Source organism: Rhyacophila brunnea, unplaced genomic scaffold (assembly GCF_057557595.1).
Source record: "Rhyacophila brunnea isolate RB1 unplaced genomic scaffold, BYU_Rbru_1.0 scaffold_144, whole genome shotgun sequence".
Classification (NCBI taxonomy): domain Eukaryota; kingdom Metazoa; phylum Arthropoda; class Insecta; order Trichoptera; family Rhyacophilidae; genus Rhyacophila; species Rhyacophila brunnea.
The window spans coordinates 333,786-350,403 of NW_028232800.1; the positions used below are offsets into that span (position 1 = coordinate 333,786).

General features: G+C 31.8%; 1 protein-coding gene across 1 annotated transcript; it reads left to right on the forward strand.

Annotated features, from left to right (window-relative positions):
- Positions 1-13,321: 13,321 nt before the first annotated feature.
- Positions 13,322-14,602, forward strand: LOC147075468 (uncharacterized). The gene has a single exon (XM_085942435.1). It carries the CDS (start codon positions 13,322-13,324, stop codon positions 14,600-14,602), a length of 1,281 nt encoding a protein of 426 aa, XP_085798561.1.
- Positions 14,603-16,618: the final 2,016 nt, after the last annotated feature.

The following is a 16,618-nucleotide window of genomic DNA, read 5'->3' on the forward strand; positions in this document are numbered from 1 at the left end:
TTCAAAGGTATATACGAAACATTCAAATATGACAAATTTGGATAGGTGATTTGCCTGATATTGTAGCAGTACGCAATATTTAGATGCTGAATAGAATCCGGTAGCAAAGGTAGGATAACGGTGGAAATACCTTCTAAATCAAGATATTTTAAGGATGTAAAGTTTGTAAGTGTGCAATGTTCTTTGCCCGATTTACTTTGGTTGAATTCAATATTCCCACACATACTAAGGCTCAATGTCTCTATTTTGTCTTTTCCGACCAATTGATCCAAAAAATTGCTATCAATTTTTGTTTCACAAAGAAATAGGTTCTTGACAAAAGTAGTTAATGCTATGTTTTCAGTCAACCTATAGCATGAAGACAAACTTAATGTGCTTATGCACTTCATTCTGTTTACTCGCTCAATAAATTTATCACACAGTCTAGAACAATCCGACAAATCAATACTTTCTAGTCCTTCACCAATTTCTATATCTTCTAATAAATATCCACCTGTGATCTTCAAAATCCTCAAGTGATCGTTCTTCCTTAAGATTGTATTAAGAGTTGACTCTTCTAACTGCCCACAATAATACAATTCCATTTTTCTCAATTTTTTTCCAAAAAGCCTGGAATAATTTTTGATGGTGGAACAATCAAAAATCGCCAGATCATTCCTAGAGTTCTCTACTAAAAAGTCAAAATATTTCTGATTCATCATTCTGTTTCTACTCAAATACCTACCCACACTAAAAAGCATTTCATCCGTTATTTCAACTTGTTGTTCGAAATGAATTTCCCCACAGGTATCAACTCTATCTAAAAAATCTCTTACTGACTCATCTTCGTCATACTTTTCTATATTTACAAACTCACTCATCAGTTTTGAATTCTTTGATTGTCTCAACTTTTTCACTTTTTTGGTTTTAACACTTGGAATACTTTCCTTCAGCTCCTTTGATGGCATTCTTGCCTGTATTTTATTTTCTGCTATAAAATCAGAAAGCGCACTCTTTGGGCCTCTAATATTTTTCATTGGGCTGAATCTATTTAAATTTTTTAAAATTATCAATGAAAAAATATTGTGCACTGCCAGCAAAAACAATATAGATTGATAGTATACAGACATATTATAACCCCTATCTGAAATGATGATTGAAGACATCAGATCTATTCTAATTAAATAGAGTTGTCAATTGCATCCAAAAATCCATTTTAATTTCACCGGTAACAAAACTATAATTTTAGAATTCTGTAAAAATTTTTCCCATAATGTTCGTAGTATCTGAGATTGTAGACTCGATTGAGATAAAGTCTTCTTCAGGAGACAAGGTACAGGCTGTCATTGATCAAATTAACAACAAATACATCAATAAGTTCTCTGATAGTCTTGGGCTAGGCATTTATCTATACAAAATATTCGAAATTTCCGAATATGAAATAAGTGGAAAGTTTTTGATGGCAAGGGTAAATTTTCAAATGATATTTAATCGATTTTTTTATGATGAAATATGTACTGGAAAGATATTATCCCAAGATGAGTCATGTATAATTGTAGGAAACACCTTGCATTCCAAATATGAAATACAGTCCGATGATTTATTTCCAAATAGCGAGTATGATAATGAGAGTTTGGGGGGTTGTTGGATTTGGAATTATAAGGGAAATAGAATGATTTTTAAAAATGGCCAGGATGTGCGGTTTAGAATCAAAAGCATTAGATTTGTTGATATCACAATTGAAGCCTCGATGAATGATCAGGGCCTTGGACCTTTAGTGTGGTGGGATTAACGCCTATAATCCAAGTAATTTTTTGAAACTATACAGTAGCTTTCCGTAAATAATTCTTTAACCATTTATTTAATGACTAAATCTAAAGCAAAACCCTTTAACATCTATTACTGAAAAATAAATAAGTTATTGTTGGGTCTTAACTATGACACTAAGGTGTAAAAGCAGATACTAGGGAGTTATAATGAGCAAAACATCCATTTCCTATAGACTAAATACAAATGGATTGAAAGAACAGAAATTTATCAGTTGATAATGACTATATATTTGGTACGAACAAACAATTTAAAAGACAACGATACTGCCAGGATATAGATTGGAATACTATGACTTTTTGAAAATCATTCCATTGAAATAACAAATATATCAGTTACACACATAATTTTACTGCAAAAATACTTTTGAATCTTTTAGTCATAAACTAGGGAAATAGTAATCAACATCGTTCTACAGCAGTAGAATTATACAAAAGCTTTTTGTAACTATTTAATAAACTATATTTTCATATCCATTCCAATAGTAAATCTCTCAGTCTCCAGATTATTGGTTAATGGTACAGAATATATCAGGGACATTCCATCTTTGATTTTTACTCCAATACCAACAGACTTTCCCAAACAACTGGAGTCTTCCATTTTCAATATTTGCAAGCATTCCGTTAATCCCTCTAGGGAATTGGAGCAAATATCTGCAAATCCATACACCTCTATCACTTTCCCGTTAAACTTAGTTGTATATCCGCATCTATTTGTGACTTGAATACAACTGTTTCCTCCAGTTTTTTTATTTTGAATCTTAGGAACTATACTATTTTTTTTATATCCATTAATGCCCAGGAAGTTGAAAGGAATGCTAGTTTCACTCATGCTTTGTGGCTTTCTCTCACCCAAAAAGAACTTTTCGGATAGGCTAGTTTTTCCAAATATTTTTCCTACCTGAACAGTGCTTTCTGTAAATAAATTTTTATAGCTCAGATAGAATCGCTTTCCCAATATAAATTTTAAGAATCCATTAGACTTAACTTTATTCGTAATTGTTGACATACAACTGTTTAAATCGTCCTTTTGATTGTTTTTTTGTGGTTTTGTGAAGAATGAATCTATTTTATCTGCAATACCTGTTTTTACATACATCTGAAATCCTAATATGCTTCCCATATATGATTTTGAGAAGACTATGATATCATTAATTTTTTCTAAACTTATGTTAAATCGGTTGGAGTAATAGGTTGTGGAAATCTCCATTTGTCGAGATTTTATTGTTCGACAATTTAGTTCAGATGATGATTGAGATATCTTTAATTTGTTTTTAAATATATTTCCAAAACCTACCGTGGGTTTAATCAACTCTAAGTTAAAAAAGGTGACTGAATTAAACAAGTCTGTCATATTTGGAACAATATATTTTTGTAGAATATCACTTTTTAAAAAGTTATAATTATTTGGATCTTTACTTGGTGATAAATCATTTTTTGGAGAATCTTCCTTAACCAAATTATCTTTGTGAGGAGTTTGAATACTACTTTTTGAATTCTCCTTACAGATCTTTTTATTGGACTTGGTTGCTTCGGTTTCAACTCCCTGATCAATGATAAGTTCCATCCCAAATATTTCTCCTTTCCCAAAAATATTTGGAATTTTTATGCCAAATTGCTTTTTTTGTTTGGTAAAATTCATCTTCATACTTTTTGGAGATTCTGTCAAAAGCACTTTATTTTTATTGGGGATAATTGAAGAGAAAATCTCTAGATACTCTAGATTTGTGCGTAGAGAACACAAGTCATCGGAGATCTCTGTAATTTTATCAAGAAAGTCAACTGAAGTGATCTTACAACCATGAAAATTTACAAAATTCATGGGGCTAAAAAAGAAATTGAAAATGTACTGATTATCTGCATTTATAAAAAAGAAGAGTATTAAACAATGGACTAAATACAATTGGTGAGAATTGTTCATCCGACTATGCTATGTTTATGGCAAAATGGAGGTCTTTTCAAATGGGATATTTAATGATTTGTTCATCCATTTTGCCCTTATGAATAGAAATTTTACTAAAGACACACTTTTTAATGATTTGCCTCAAGAAATGAAGATGATGATTGTGGAACTTAGGAATGCCGGGCAAATGCAGCATACGCATTCCATTCCCCATCCCTTGAAAGACTTAGGCCATATTTCTATTCCATCAGCTAAAATCATGACGGAACAATTCTTGGAAATGGCATCTAAAATTGAAAAGTTTAGTGGAAAGAAAGATGTGAAGGACCATTTTAATGATTCCGTCCGTGAATTTAATACTTTCGTTGAGACATATAAATTAAATTTAGGCAATGTAGATATTCTTGGGGAGATGGATAAAACAGTAAAGTTGCTTAAATGTAAATTTGAAGAAATAACAACTAACAAAAATAATAGTTCGTATCAATAATAAATTCACAAGTTAAATAGTATTTTTGTCCAATTAGGAATAGTTGAAGTAAATCATGCAAACTCAAAAATCTTTTGATTCCATATTTCGTTACAATTCGATTCTGGTAGAGCCGAAACAAATACTTTTGATTATATCTATAATAAATTTATTCAGCACACTATTATTCATTAGCTTTGTTCTTCGAAACATAATTCTTACGCGCAGGAGACGATGAATGTACTTTAGTATCGGAAGACACAATTTTTCTACCTGAATTGTTACTTCCAAAATTCGATGACTTTATTAGTAATAGCCGTTCTCGTTTCATTTTTTCCGAAATGGAAGAAGTTAGTGGGCCTTCACCCCATATAAAAGTACCCTTTTTATCAGACCTGAATTTCTTTTCAATGCTATTCAAACATTGGAAAATACTTTGGAATATAAGGTTTGAAGTAAACTGAATTCTCCCACCTGATACTGGTTTCTTATTTAGAGTAGTGGAAATATCTTCTGTTGCTGTAGATGATTCTATTCCGTTAAATGAGGTAATTTTTTCATTCAAGCTGTCCTCCTCATATTTTATGGACGAACTATTCTTTAGAATTGTTTGCTGTTCACTATGGATATTATCAGAGGGAATCTCTGTTAATGGATGAGGTTTGAGCATCTTTTTATATTTTTCCACTTTTGGACTTTTTTTAGTTTCATGAATCTTATCCTTATTTGATTCCTGTATGCTCGTGCTATGATTGATATTGCAAGAAACATTACTATTACTACCTATAGCTTGTGAATGTGCTGTTTGATTCAACTCATCTAATAATTTCTTTTTCTGAAACATCAGCTCTGAAACTTGCCCCCAGTTGCAAGTACCACCAGCTTCTTTAATCTCTCTTTCAATCTCGTCCAACTTATCTCCTCCCAATTCATTATTGACAATTTTTTCAAGTGTTTTGGAGGTGGCTAGTTGAACGGGCTCATCACATTTCTTTGAACCATCTCCCCCATTAATTGCTGTGGATAATGATGAAATACCAGATTCTTTGTTTTGGAGATACTCTGCTTTTTTACCATTCAATTTTCTCCCGTTAAGACCTTGGGGTTCTTCGTATTTTGGAGACTTTTGATAAGTTTGATGTCTTAGAGGTTCGTCTTTCACAGAAGATGTACCTGGTCTTTTCGCTTGAGATGCTTTATTTTCAATCTTTTGGCTATCGGGAATAGCGCTTCTTCTGGCATCCTTTGTTGCTTTGTCGGTAGTAATATGCTTCTCCATATTACTTGCTATGTACTTTTTATTTTCAACTGCTACATAATTGAATCCAGTTTTTGAATTTAATCCATTGGAGGCAGACAGATCATTCATCTTTCCATTACTAGAACAATTGATGCCCAGACCAATAGAGCTATTGTCTACAGTAGATAACTTTTGTCTTTTTTCCAATTCTGCTTTAGCAATTACCCCGTATCGAGAATGATTTATTTGCACAAGCTTAATGAGATCTTGTGATTTCATATCTGCAATTTTTGGCTCAGAATTTCTTACACAACTAATAATAGAATCACGATTAAGAGACATTTCAGGAAAAACAGCTGGGGAGAGTTTTATCACGAAGACATTTGTTAGGAATATCTTCGTTGTAGAAATATTTAGTATATTTGCATACACATCTCCTATGTCCTTTACTCGAAGTAAAACTTCTGCCGTCTCTTTCAAAAACATGGGCAAATAAAAAAGAGAGTTTATTAGTAACAACTAATGCGTGATTCAGAGAGTTAGAACAATTTTTTCAAAAAAATAAACTTATTGGTGGGGATCAAGTTGTAGAAATGTATATAGAGAAGTCTTATATAATACAGATGCTTTATTGTTAATGGTTTGTAATGGAAGTTATCAAAAAGAACCTAATCAGTTCCAAAGGTAGCTAGATAATAAATCAAATGCGGTTAAAATCTTCTTCATTAGAATTGCATGTAAGTGATTATTTTAATGATGCCACAAATTCAATAATTTCCGAGATAAATTTCGGCTTGTTTTGAGATCTCAAAAAACTTTCTCGAATTTTTTCAAAAATCTCGTGATCTTCTACTAGACAATCATCTATCCTGAATGTGCAATCGTACATAAGGGTAAAATGGCATTCTGAGAATTTTATCAGACCATTCTCAAAATCTGGATGGCTGGGCAGGATCTTTGAAATTATACTAGGGTTTCTGGTGTGCCGAATAAACATGTAAATAATTTCCAACACTTTATAACTCGTCATTGTTGGCTGAATATCCACAAATTCTAAACTTGGTGGATGTAGATTGCTTTGAATATAGCAGGGAAGGGAAATTATTTGATTCAATGGACTCAAAGATTGACCAGAAAGGATTTCAACCATTCGTTCAAGACTATCCTTAGAGAGCCTTGGATTTTTTTCAAATGAATACACCACATTGTCTGCAGTAGTGATTTTTGTAAGTATTTTAATAATCAAGCTGTCAAAGTAACTGGAGATTCCCAAAAAATTTGAAACCATTTCAAAAATCAGAAGATGATTGATTAAATGTGGTGGTCGGTTGAGACAATAATAGCAAATCAATATAAATTTGAGTTTTTCACTGCTATTTTTAAATGGAGGGCGAATTCTTTTTATAAAGCGAAGGATTTTAGTTTCTAGGCCTTGCTGTGGCAATCCATTGGGAGATGCAGAATATAGTATGATTTTCGACCAGTCATCATGGATTTCATATGAAACATTTGATTTCTTCAAAACCACCACCAAGTTCATATGTAAAAGATGGAGTAGAATCGGCTGTTCATATGCCTTCTTCATCAACTCAATAACCTTTCTAATTTCCGGACTCATGGGCGAAAATTTTTAAAGAATTTAGAATAACTATTTTACTCAATTTTGATGTGTTCACTAACTACCTATTATTTCAATAATTTACACTTTTGTAAACCTATCAATAGTTATTGTAAAATTAATGACACTATTGGGTAATACCTATACTAATCAATAAATATACTTTTCACATCATCTGAAATTGTGGAAAGTTTTTCCAAGCAATACAATCCTCTGAGCTTACTAATGCATAGAATGTCAATAATTTGGCTTGTCTAGATATGATTTCAGATTTTCAAACTCTATTTCGGTCAATGGAATGCCATCATCAATAAGCACCAGCGTCTGTAAAATGCTCTGGACATCTTCTTTTGGCTGTTTTCTAGCAATTTGACCCAATATATATATTAGCTTTTTGATCAAAGTTGCATCCCAATTATTCCCAACAGAAATTTTTTCTAACATTTCAAATAAATATTTTTTGTTTGTAAGATGATCGAAGTTGGTTAGAATGTATAAAGATATATTAAAGTACAGGCCTTGTATATGTGATATTCCTAGTGGATCATTGGAAATCCAGTAAATTGTCTGATCTATAAATATGTGCTGATTGCCTTCAATAAGATTTAGAATATCTACAAATATTTCCACTAAAATACTGGAATTAATTTTAAAATACTCATAAAAAAATACTGTCAGATATTGCTGGATATATGATGTCTCAGTGGTATAAAAGCTTATTAGTAATCTTTTAACATGTTCTTGGCTGATAAGTTTGTTTGAAAGTAGCAATTTTGTAATGGGAACAACCAGGCTTTCATTGTTATCATCAAAAAAGTATACTATTCTACCAATATCGAGCCTTCCACAGATAACTAGATCAACACACCCCTCTACGATTTTAGAATTGGAGAAGTTGCTCAGATATACCTCTAAAATATTTTCGGAATCTTTTTTCATTAGATACCAGTAAATGATATTTAAAGATTCTTCAATATTTGGCAATACTATTTCATTGATGATTGCATCATGAATATTGCTCTCGGCTTCGTACATGTCAATATGTTTCATTGCATATTCCGAAATAAGTAGACAGATAGGACTACCTAACGTGTTTTTAATAATGGATCCAATGAAAGCAACCAGTTGATTTGGACAGATGCGCTTGGCCAAGATGATAGATTCTTCTATAATTTCTTTCAGGTGGCAAATCGTCAATAGTTTTTTGATAATGGATAGAACATTTCTTTTCGCTGTCTCTGTGAAAATATCATAGAATTCAAGCAGTCTAAAAAGATTTCTAATTATCTCAGATTCATCCTCTTCAATTAAATCCTTATCTAGTGCATTAATCGAAGCTCCACAATGCTCATATAAAACCTTCAAAAACTTATCCAGATCCATTAGTTTCAAGCTATCTCTTCCAAATGTATTCTCCACAAATTTGTAATAAATATTCAAGAAGTTTGTGTGGACTAATGTAAATTTATCAAGAGAAAATATTTGATTAGAGTTGATCAAAAACATACTAATATACTCTGAATACTCTGGCTCTTTTGAATAAAAAAGCTCAGAAAATTCTTCTACCGAATACTGCCTGATTATGGTTGTAAATATAGATTTTGCATCGAATTCTCTCTCGAGAGCTGCTCTTTTCATTAAAAATATTCTCTGAAAACTTTGTAAGCTCGCCAAATCAATCTGTAAAACCTTGCTCCAAAACACTTTTCTAATCTTTACATTTGTGTCGATAGATCTTTCTAAAATACAGTTTATAGTACCGGAATTAGCTTCTATTCCTATAAGACCCATTTTCCTAATTTCTACAAATGCATCATATCTTACAACATCTTTTAGTGTATCTTGAACCGTTAGTTTTTCATTTAGCTTACAATTTTGATATCTCAGGCATATTTTTAAGGCTTCTCTCCTAACTGTTTTTTCTCTATCGAATAATCTTTCAGTTACTTTTTGAAGGCCATCAGAGTCACTGCTGAAAAATCCATCATCTCCAGAGGCCATCTCCAGCAAAGTATTTATTAGTTGAAGTGAGTTTTTTCTGGCCTTAATACTCTTTGATGCTGTAAAAAAAATTATATACTTGAGCCATTTCACAATAATCGGTTTTTGGCCTTTATCCAGTAATTGCAGTATAATTTTTCGATAAAAGTCCAATATTTTGTGTGGAATTGAGCTCTTCCTACACAGCAAAATAGAATTAATAATATCTAGGATTGAGTCATCTAGCATTACAACTTTAACTGCTCTGTCGATTATTGGTTTGTTTTGAGAATTTTTAACCTCCTGGATTTCATTAAATAGAATTTGTAGCTTTTTTAAATTATCTGCCATTTAGGGGATTCAAAAGCCAACTCTTCCACATATTACTAAGCCAAATCATATAAGCGTAATATAAAGTGGTCTATATGCTGGACAAAAATCTCGTGTGCCCTCAAACACTGTTCTGTTAACAATTACTCATCTCAATACAATGACATGCTCCTTTCATGTTTATTTTCTTTACTACCACGAATGGGAAGGATTAAAAATGCCCAGGAGATTGTACATTCCAAAAACAATCCAAATTTGTCATGTTTTCCGCCTTTTTTTCTTTAAAAAATTTATGCCCAATGTTTAGAAGAAAATTCTTAACTGGATCGATTTCTTTGCAGCAATTCCTTACTAGGCAAAGATATAAAAAAGAAAGGACAAATACAAAATTGTGTAAAACCAGTGATAGTACTATTAAAAAAGAACTATCCCACGAAATTGAAGATTGTGGTTCTGTGCAGTCCAAATACGTTATGAGTATAATATCCCACAAAACTATTGTAGAAAACAATTTGTCCTTCCAAGACATGGATTCATTGCCAATAGCAACCCTGTTGAAAGGTGAAAGTCCCAGTACAGAGTCGATTGATCAAATAAACTCCACAATGATGTTATTTCAGAATGCCATGGCATACAACAAATCATCTCTCTTGCCATCCAAGTGTGATTCTATAAATTCTCCTGTTGTAATATCAGAAAAGGAAAATATTTGTTTGGCAACTAATAAAGATGGCATATACAACGGCACTTTATCGTTGAACTCTACAGAGCTTGTAAAACATTCTTTCCCTATGGAATATTGTGAACGAAATTCTGTGGCATCCTGTGATAATAAATTAAATAACCATACTTCCAACTCATCAAAAAGACATATTAAACCACCGACAGTTGTAAATGATGCTTCATCTAAAAGAAGTAAGCTTTCAGAAGAAAAACTAGATAACACTGAATTTGCTAAACAGTATCCCGTTCAACAAGATTTGAAAGATGTTTTGACCGACTATGGAAATGTTGATTTTGAAAATATTCTAAATGATGTCTCCAAGGAAACTGCTTTCTCGATAGATTCTACTGGTCAATCACCAAATTATTCAGACATGGCTCAGATTGAAGTGCCAGATGCAGAAGAAAATATTATTTATTCTGATAATATGGTTATAGAAGAGGTGTATGGTTTTGAAGAATCAGACAATGGATTTATTGATGATAAGATGGACTTGACCCAGGAAGATTCATTTTCTAATGAGGTTGTAGAGCTTTTATCTGTTGCAGACTATTCAAAGATGGAGGGAGTAAATTCCATGGGAGATAATTCAGACAGCCTGGACCAAATGCCAAAAATAACCGAGGAGTTTCATTCAATAAATAAAAGTGATGTATTTGATCCAAAAAATACCATTAAAGTTAAATTTAGGAATCCAGACAACTATGATCTGCAGACCAGTATAGATAGCTATGCTGAAGATCTGGCTAATTCAACTTTACATTCTTATCAGATGCTAATAGATGAATCCAAATTAAAATTGGGTGATGAGGCGAATTTAGAAGATTGTAAAATAAAAGCTAATAACTCTGAATATGGTAATAATACCATAAATCACACTGGTTCTATGGATGCAGAGGTATCAAAACCCATAATACGTAATTTAACTCAGCATAATTTAAAACTGGAAAATATTACTATCTTTGCATCACAGTTGGTAGAGATTTGCCTTGACTTGGAGAATATTCTTTCAATCGACAATATCAAAGAGGTTTTTGAGAAAATCATTTCTAAAAATATGGAGATGAATTCACAGAATATTTTAAATACTGAAAGGTATTGTTTCGAGTTAAAAAAAATTGAAGATTTTTTCAAAAAATGCACTGACAGAAACATGAAAGAGATGGAATTCAATTTTGCAAGATTCAATCTACAAATCCAACAAATTTGGATGCATTTTGATCAGGTTGAAAATTTAATTACTCAAATCACAAATATTCATGGGCAATTATATAAAGACATTCAGCTAAGGACAAACAAACAGCATTTTCTTCAAAGTGAAATAGATACACTAAGGGAGAGTGTTTCAGTGCTGAAAAATGAAAGAGTATTGCAGAATATGTTAATCGATAATTTAAAGGATGACAAGAATAGCAAAGAAATTCTCATAGATACACTAACTAAGGAAAAAGAGGACGCACTCGAGCAAGTTTTGTTGAAAAATGGAGATTTGGAAGATTTTAAAATTATTGAAACAAACTTAAGGAATGAAAATAAAATTAATTTGGAGTCATTGGAATTTCTAACTAAAGAGAATAGTCTGCTGATCAAAGAAAAACAGTGCTTAGAATCAAAAATCTCACACCAGAAAATCGAATTGGATATGCACTCTCTACAATACAAACGAGTTTTGAATGAAGTCGATAAAATTAAAAATATTGGTATAGTTATTAAACGGAATTATTTATATCTTTTGGAAAATGCCAAAATTGAATTTGAGGATATGAAGGAGATTATCCAGAAGTTGAATACAGTCTTTTCAGAAATTGGAAAGAATTATAAGCTTAAGCTTGTAGAAACGGAAACACAAAGAATCGATGATATCCAACGACTAAATCAGATTATTGATAAGGTTATGAATGAAAAAGTTGCTACTGAGTCAATCTATAAAGCAAAAGAAGTGGAGCATGGGAAGCTTAGTCAACTAACATCTGATCTAAAAATAGAGATTGATCTTAAAAACAAATATATTTTTGATTTAGAAGCCAATATGGTTGAGCTACAGAAGAACACAGAATTTTATCAAAGGCAACTATTAGAGTCTGACCTGACAATTCAGGAATTAAAAAGTAATAAAATAAATGTTGATGCTTCACTCGAAATATCTAAGATAAGAAGAAAATATACAAAGGAGATTGCAGCACTAAAGTTAAGAATTGAAGAATTAGAAATGGGAAATGAATAAATATGTCATTATGACATATATTGCTTTAGTTAAAGCTTTTCATCACACAATAGTGGATATGTTTTTTCTAAAAAGGTTCTGTGTATCATAGTTAATATACAATGCTGGTTGGATTTAGATTTTTAATATATTAAATTTCACTCCAAATATCCAATGAGTTTTACACCAACCTGTTGATCGTGACCAACCAAACAGTATATTTGAATATAAACAATATAAATAGTTGAAACATTTGATAAATTTATTACATGCTCATGATTAGCATGAACTTACACTAAAGATCAACTAGAGAACTATTATAATACTAGGAGGCAGATGGTTAATATGAAATTTAAGCCAGGTATTGATTCGGGATATCAGAATATTACAAAATAATTGAGGAATTATGGGATTCCAAAATCGCATGCCCTTGTTTCTCCTACCAAATGACACTATTCCCATTAGAACAAATATTTGAGTATTATAAAAATGAAGTGGAAGTAATACTACTCGAAAGAAATTCCACGGTATGCCATAAAGGAAAAATATCTGGCTTTGATGAGCATATGAATGTTGTTTTTTATGAAGGAGAAAGGTTTTTTCTCATAAAAGGAGACTGCATTTCAGGAATCTTTGTGTATAATAACGCATCCACTCCATTTAAGAACTGCCATAATAATTAGATTACAGTTTAAATTTAAGGCCAATATAATAAATTAATTTTAGGTGATTTCCTGGTCATATGGTGTTATAAAAGTAGATTCTCATCAAACATCTTATCAATATTACCAAATCCAATAGCACTTCTGCAAGAACGGCCCCATTGGAGTTATATAGATAATTATTGAGTAATTTGTCTTAAACTTCAAAAAGCTCTGGGGCTAAGAAATAATATTAAACAAACAACCATCTACCAGGCAAATATTATAATTTTTTCATTGTTTTGACTGCATGCATAGCTATTGTCCCGATGTTTGAATGGTTTTTAATCCTGTGCACACAATTCATTGTTTCAATCGGTTTAGAAAACTTTGCTAAAAATTTCACCCATGCTGGATATTGGGCTTTTTCGTGATGATAAAACGCGCTCAGTTATTCGTGAAAGTGAAAAGAACCGATTCAAGGACGAAGCTGTTGTCGACAAAATTTACAATCTTGATAGTGAAAGGATAAAAACAAGATTTGAATGGGAGAAACTAAATAAGGAAATGAATTTGAACCAGAAGGAAATTAAAAAAATGATTAAAAACAAAAAGCCTGATGAAACTATTGAGGAAATTATTTCCCAGTTTGAGAATTTTGACATAAAGGATAAACAATTGAGACTTAAGGAAAGAATCGATGAATTAGACGGGGAAATCATGTCTTTGTTGCCAACTGTAGGTAATATACTGGATAGTAGTGTACCTATTCATAAGACAGATGATGGTAACATTACAGTTTCTTCTTATGAAATGAAGAGATCCCTCAAATCGAAAAAATTTAGTTTTTCAGAATTAATGGCACCTTTTACTAATTCTGCCGCAGGGGCTGATGTTTTTGGACATAGGGGATATTATCTTGAGGGGAAGTTGGCGCTTTTGGCAAATGCGCTTAAAAACTATGCCATTGATTTTTTGCATGTGAGAGGCTATACATTTATACAAACACCTGTAATGCTTCGAAGAGAAGTTATGGGGGCTACTGCTCAATTGAATGATTTCGATGACCAACTTTATAAAGTAGAAGATGATCTATATCTTATAGCCACATCTGAGCAACCTTTAACAGCGCTTTTTATGAATAAGAGATTAACAGATTTTGATCTGCCCAAGATTTATGCGGGGGAATCACTCTGCTTTAGAAAGGAGGCAGGTGCTTATGGTAAAGACAATGCAGGAATATTTAGGGTGCATCAATTTGAAAAAATCGAGCAGTTTTTAATTTGTAAGCCTTCCGAATCCGAAATGTATCATGATCAGATGTTGAACATAAGTCGTGAGTTCTATGAATCCCTAGACTTATCCTATCAGGTGGTTTTGATATCGTCAGGAGAGATGAATGATGCAGCATCTAAAAAATATGATTTGGAAGCATTTTTCCCCAATGCAGATAAATATAGAGAGCTGGTCAGTGCCAGTAACTGTACGGATTATCAGTCTAGAAATCTCAATGTCTATTACGGGTTTACAAAGGCAAATGAAAAACCCCAGTTTGTTCATATGCTGAATTCTACACTTTGTGCTATCCAAAGAACACTTTGCTGCGTTGTGGAGAATTATCAGGATGGTCTAAAGATTATCGTTCCTGAAGTTTTGAGAAAATATGTAACATTTGATTACATTGAGTGAATAAAATAATTACGTACCAATTCACATATTTTGTGCATTTTTAATCCACTTTAGGATGGTTAGTTCGTGAATTTTAGCATTCGAAAGCATTGTATAATTGTATTTTGCAATATATAAATAATTCTCATTTTATAGTTACTCGTATTAATAACTGAACATTGTTTGAGAAATCTATGGCATAAAGTCCATACATAGTAAAATCCTAGTGGGAATACAAGATCTCTTTTCAAAAACACATAAAGTTATCGCAAATAATCCTTTATTTTCAATCATCCGGTTATTTTTTACCTTTCTTTTTCTTCTTTCTCGGAATTAATTCCAACAAGTTTGGAACTTTGTTCGCATTCTCAGAAAGCTTCTTGGCTTTTCTTTGGTCATCAATGGCCTTAACTAAGCTCTTTATTATATTTCTCCTATCTTTATCTTTAATCTTATACCTTCCTTTTATATCCAAATCTTGTGGATGTCTTTTATCAGTTTCAAACAAATATTCTATTCTTAACTTATCAAGGGCATTCTTTATCTCAGTACATTTAGGAGAATCTACCGAATTGGTCTTTGAATACTTTCTACCTTTATTGAGACTTTTAGAGGAGTCAATATGAATTGGATAAATCATAAAATAGTCTTTCTCCATAAGGGGTTTGAAAATAATAAATTATCTGTGAGATACAGTAATTAATCATTATATTTTAAATATATTTAACAGCAAACTTTCAATAGATGCTGAAGCAAGAATTCGAATATTAATAAAACAAATCACTTTTAATATTTAAAGACCTTCACCACATGCGACGAACAACCTACAGCGGCAAAATATCTAAAACCACATAAATAAGTAATAAATATTCATTTATTCAAGAATATTCTGAGTAGTTGGAACAAATGTCTTGTTAGTATTGGATATCTTAAGGAATACTGGATACATAACATCTGCACCAGCATATGTAAGAGTCTTTGGTTTCGTAACTTCATTGTCAGCCAATTTCTTGATGCTAATAATGTAGATGTCAGTATGCTTCACCTTATGTCTCGATCCAAATTCCTGATGAAGAGCTGAAATTGCACAAACTGTATTCACATGCCTAAACTCTTTATAAGCATTCTGTAGTCCTGTTCTTGTCCTGTAAATAAAACTAATCCCATAGTTTTTTATAACAAAATCACTATCCTGCTCTACTTCCTCTATTTTCAGAATTTCTCCGTGAGAAGACTTAATTTTATGCTGTTTGGACAAAAGTTTGAAAAATATCGATCTTGCAATAACTGTATTTTTAGCAAAAATAGTAGACACATAAACTTGTGGAGCAGGTTCGTTTTCTGATGGGCGCTTACTACCGTGAACTCTAAATTCCTTAATACTGGTTTTGGAATAATCTATTTTGCTAAATCTAAACATGTGGGCTAAAACGATTAAAAAAATTTTTACAAAAATTTCATAAAATATATCCTTGTGAAAACAGATGTAGACGATTGTTCCATACAAATTGGCTTAGCATTTTGAAAACGCGAGATTACAAACTTTCTACTGGACGATTGGCTATTTGTTTTAACAATGGGTAGTTATCAACGAAATATCTTGGATCATTCTGAAATCATTAAATTAAACTCCAGGACTACTTTCAAAGAAGACAGAATCTCCCTATTGTAGAACATGAAAATTTCATTGAATAATGGCTATGAGCCAATTCTGAATTGTATATCTAACAGAACAAACATGCTTTATACAAGAAGAATTAACAGATTAAGGCTATATATACAATACACACTAAACTTTAACAGTTTTTCAATCTATCGATTAGTTGTTTCATAAAAGCTACATATCAGTTGTACAGTTTTATTTTAGTCCTTTTTTTAAAGATTTGGCTGCTTTCCCTAAAAGCGATGCAAATCCTTTGTTAACCTTCATTCCACCGATATTTTCAAATGTTCGTTTTTGGAGTCTTTTCGACAAAACATCTGCATTATCCTCCAGAATGATTCCATTGTAAAGAAATTCATTGCTCAACGATACAA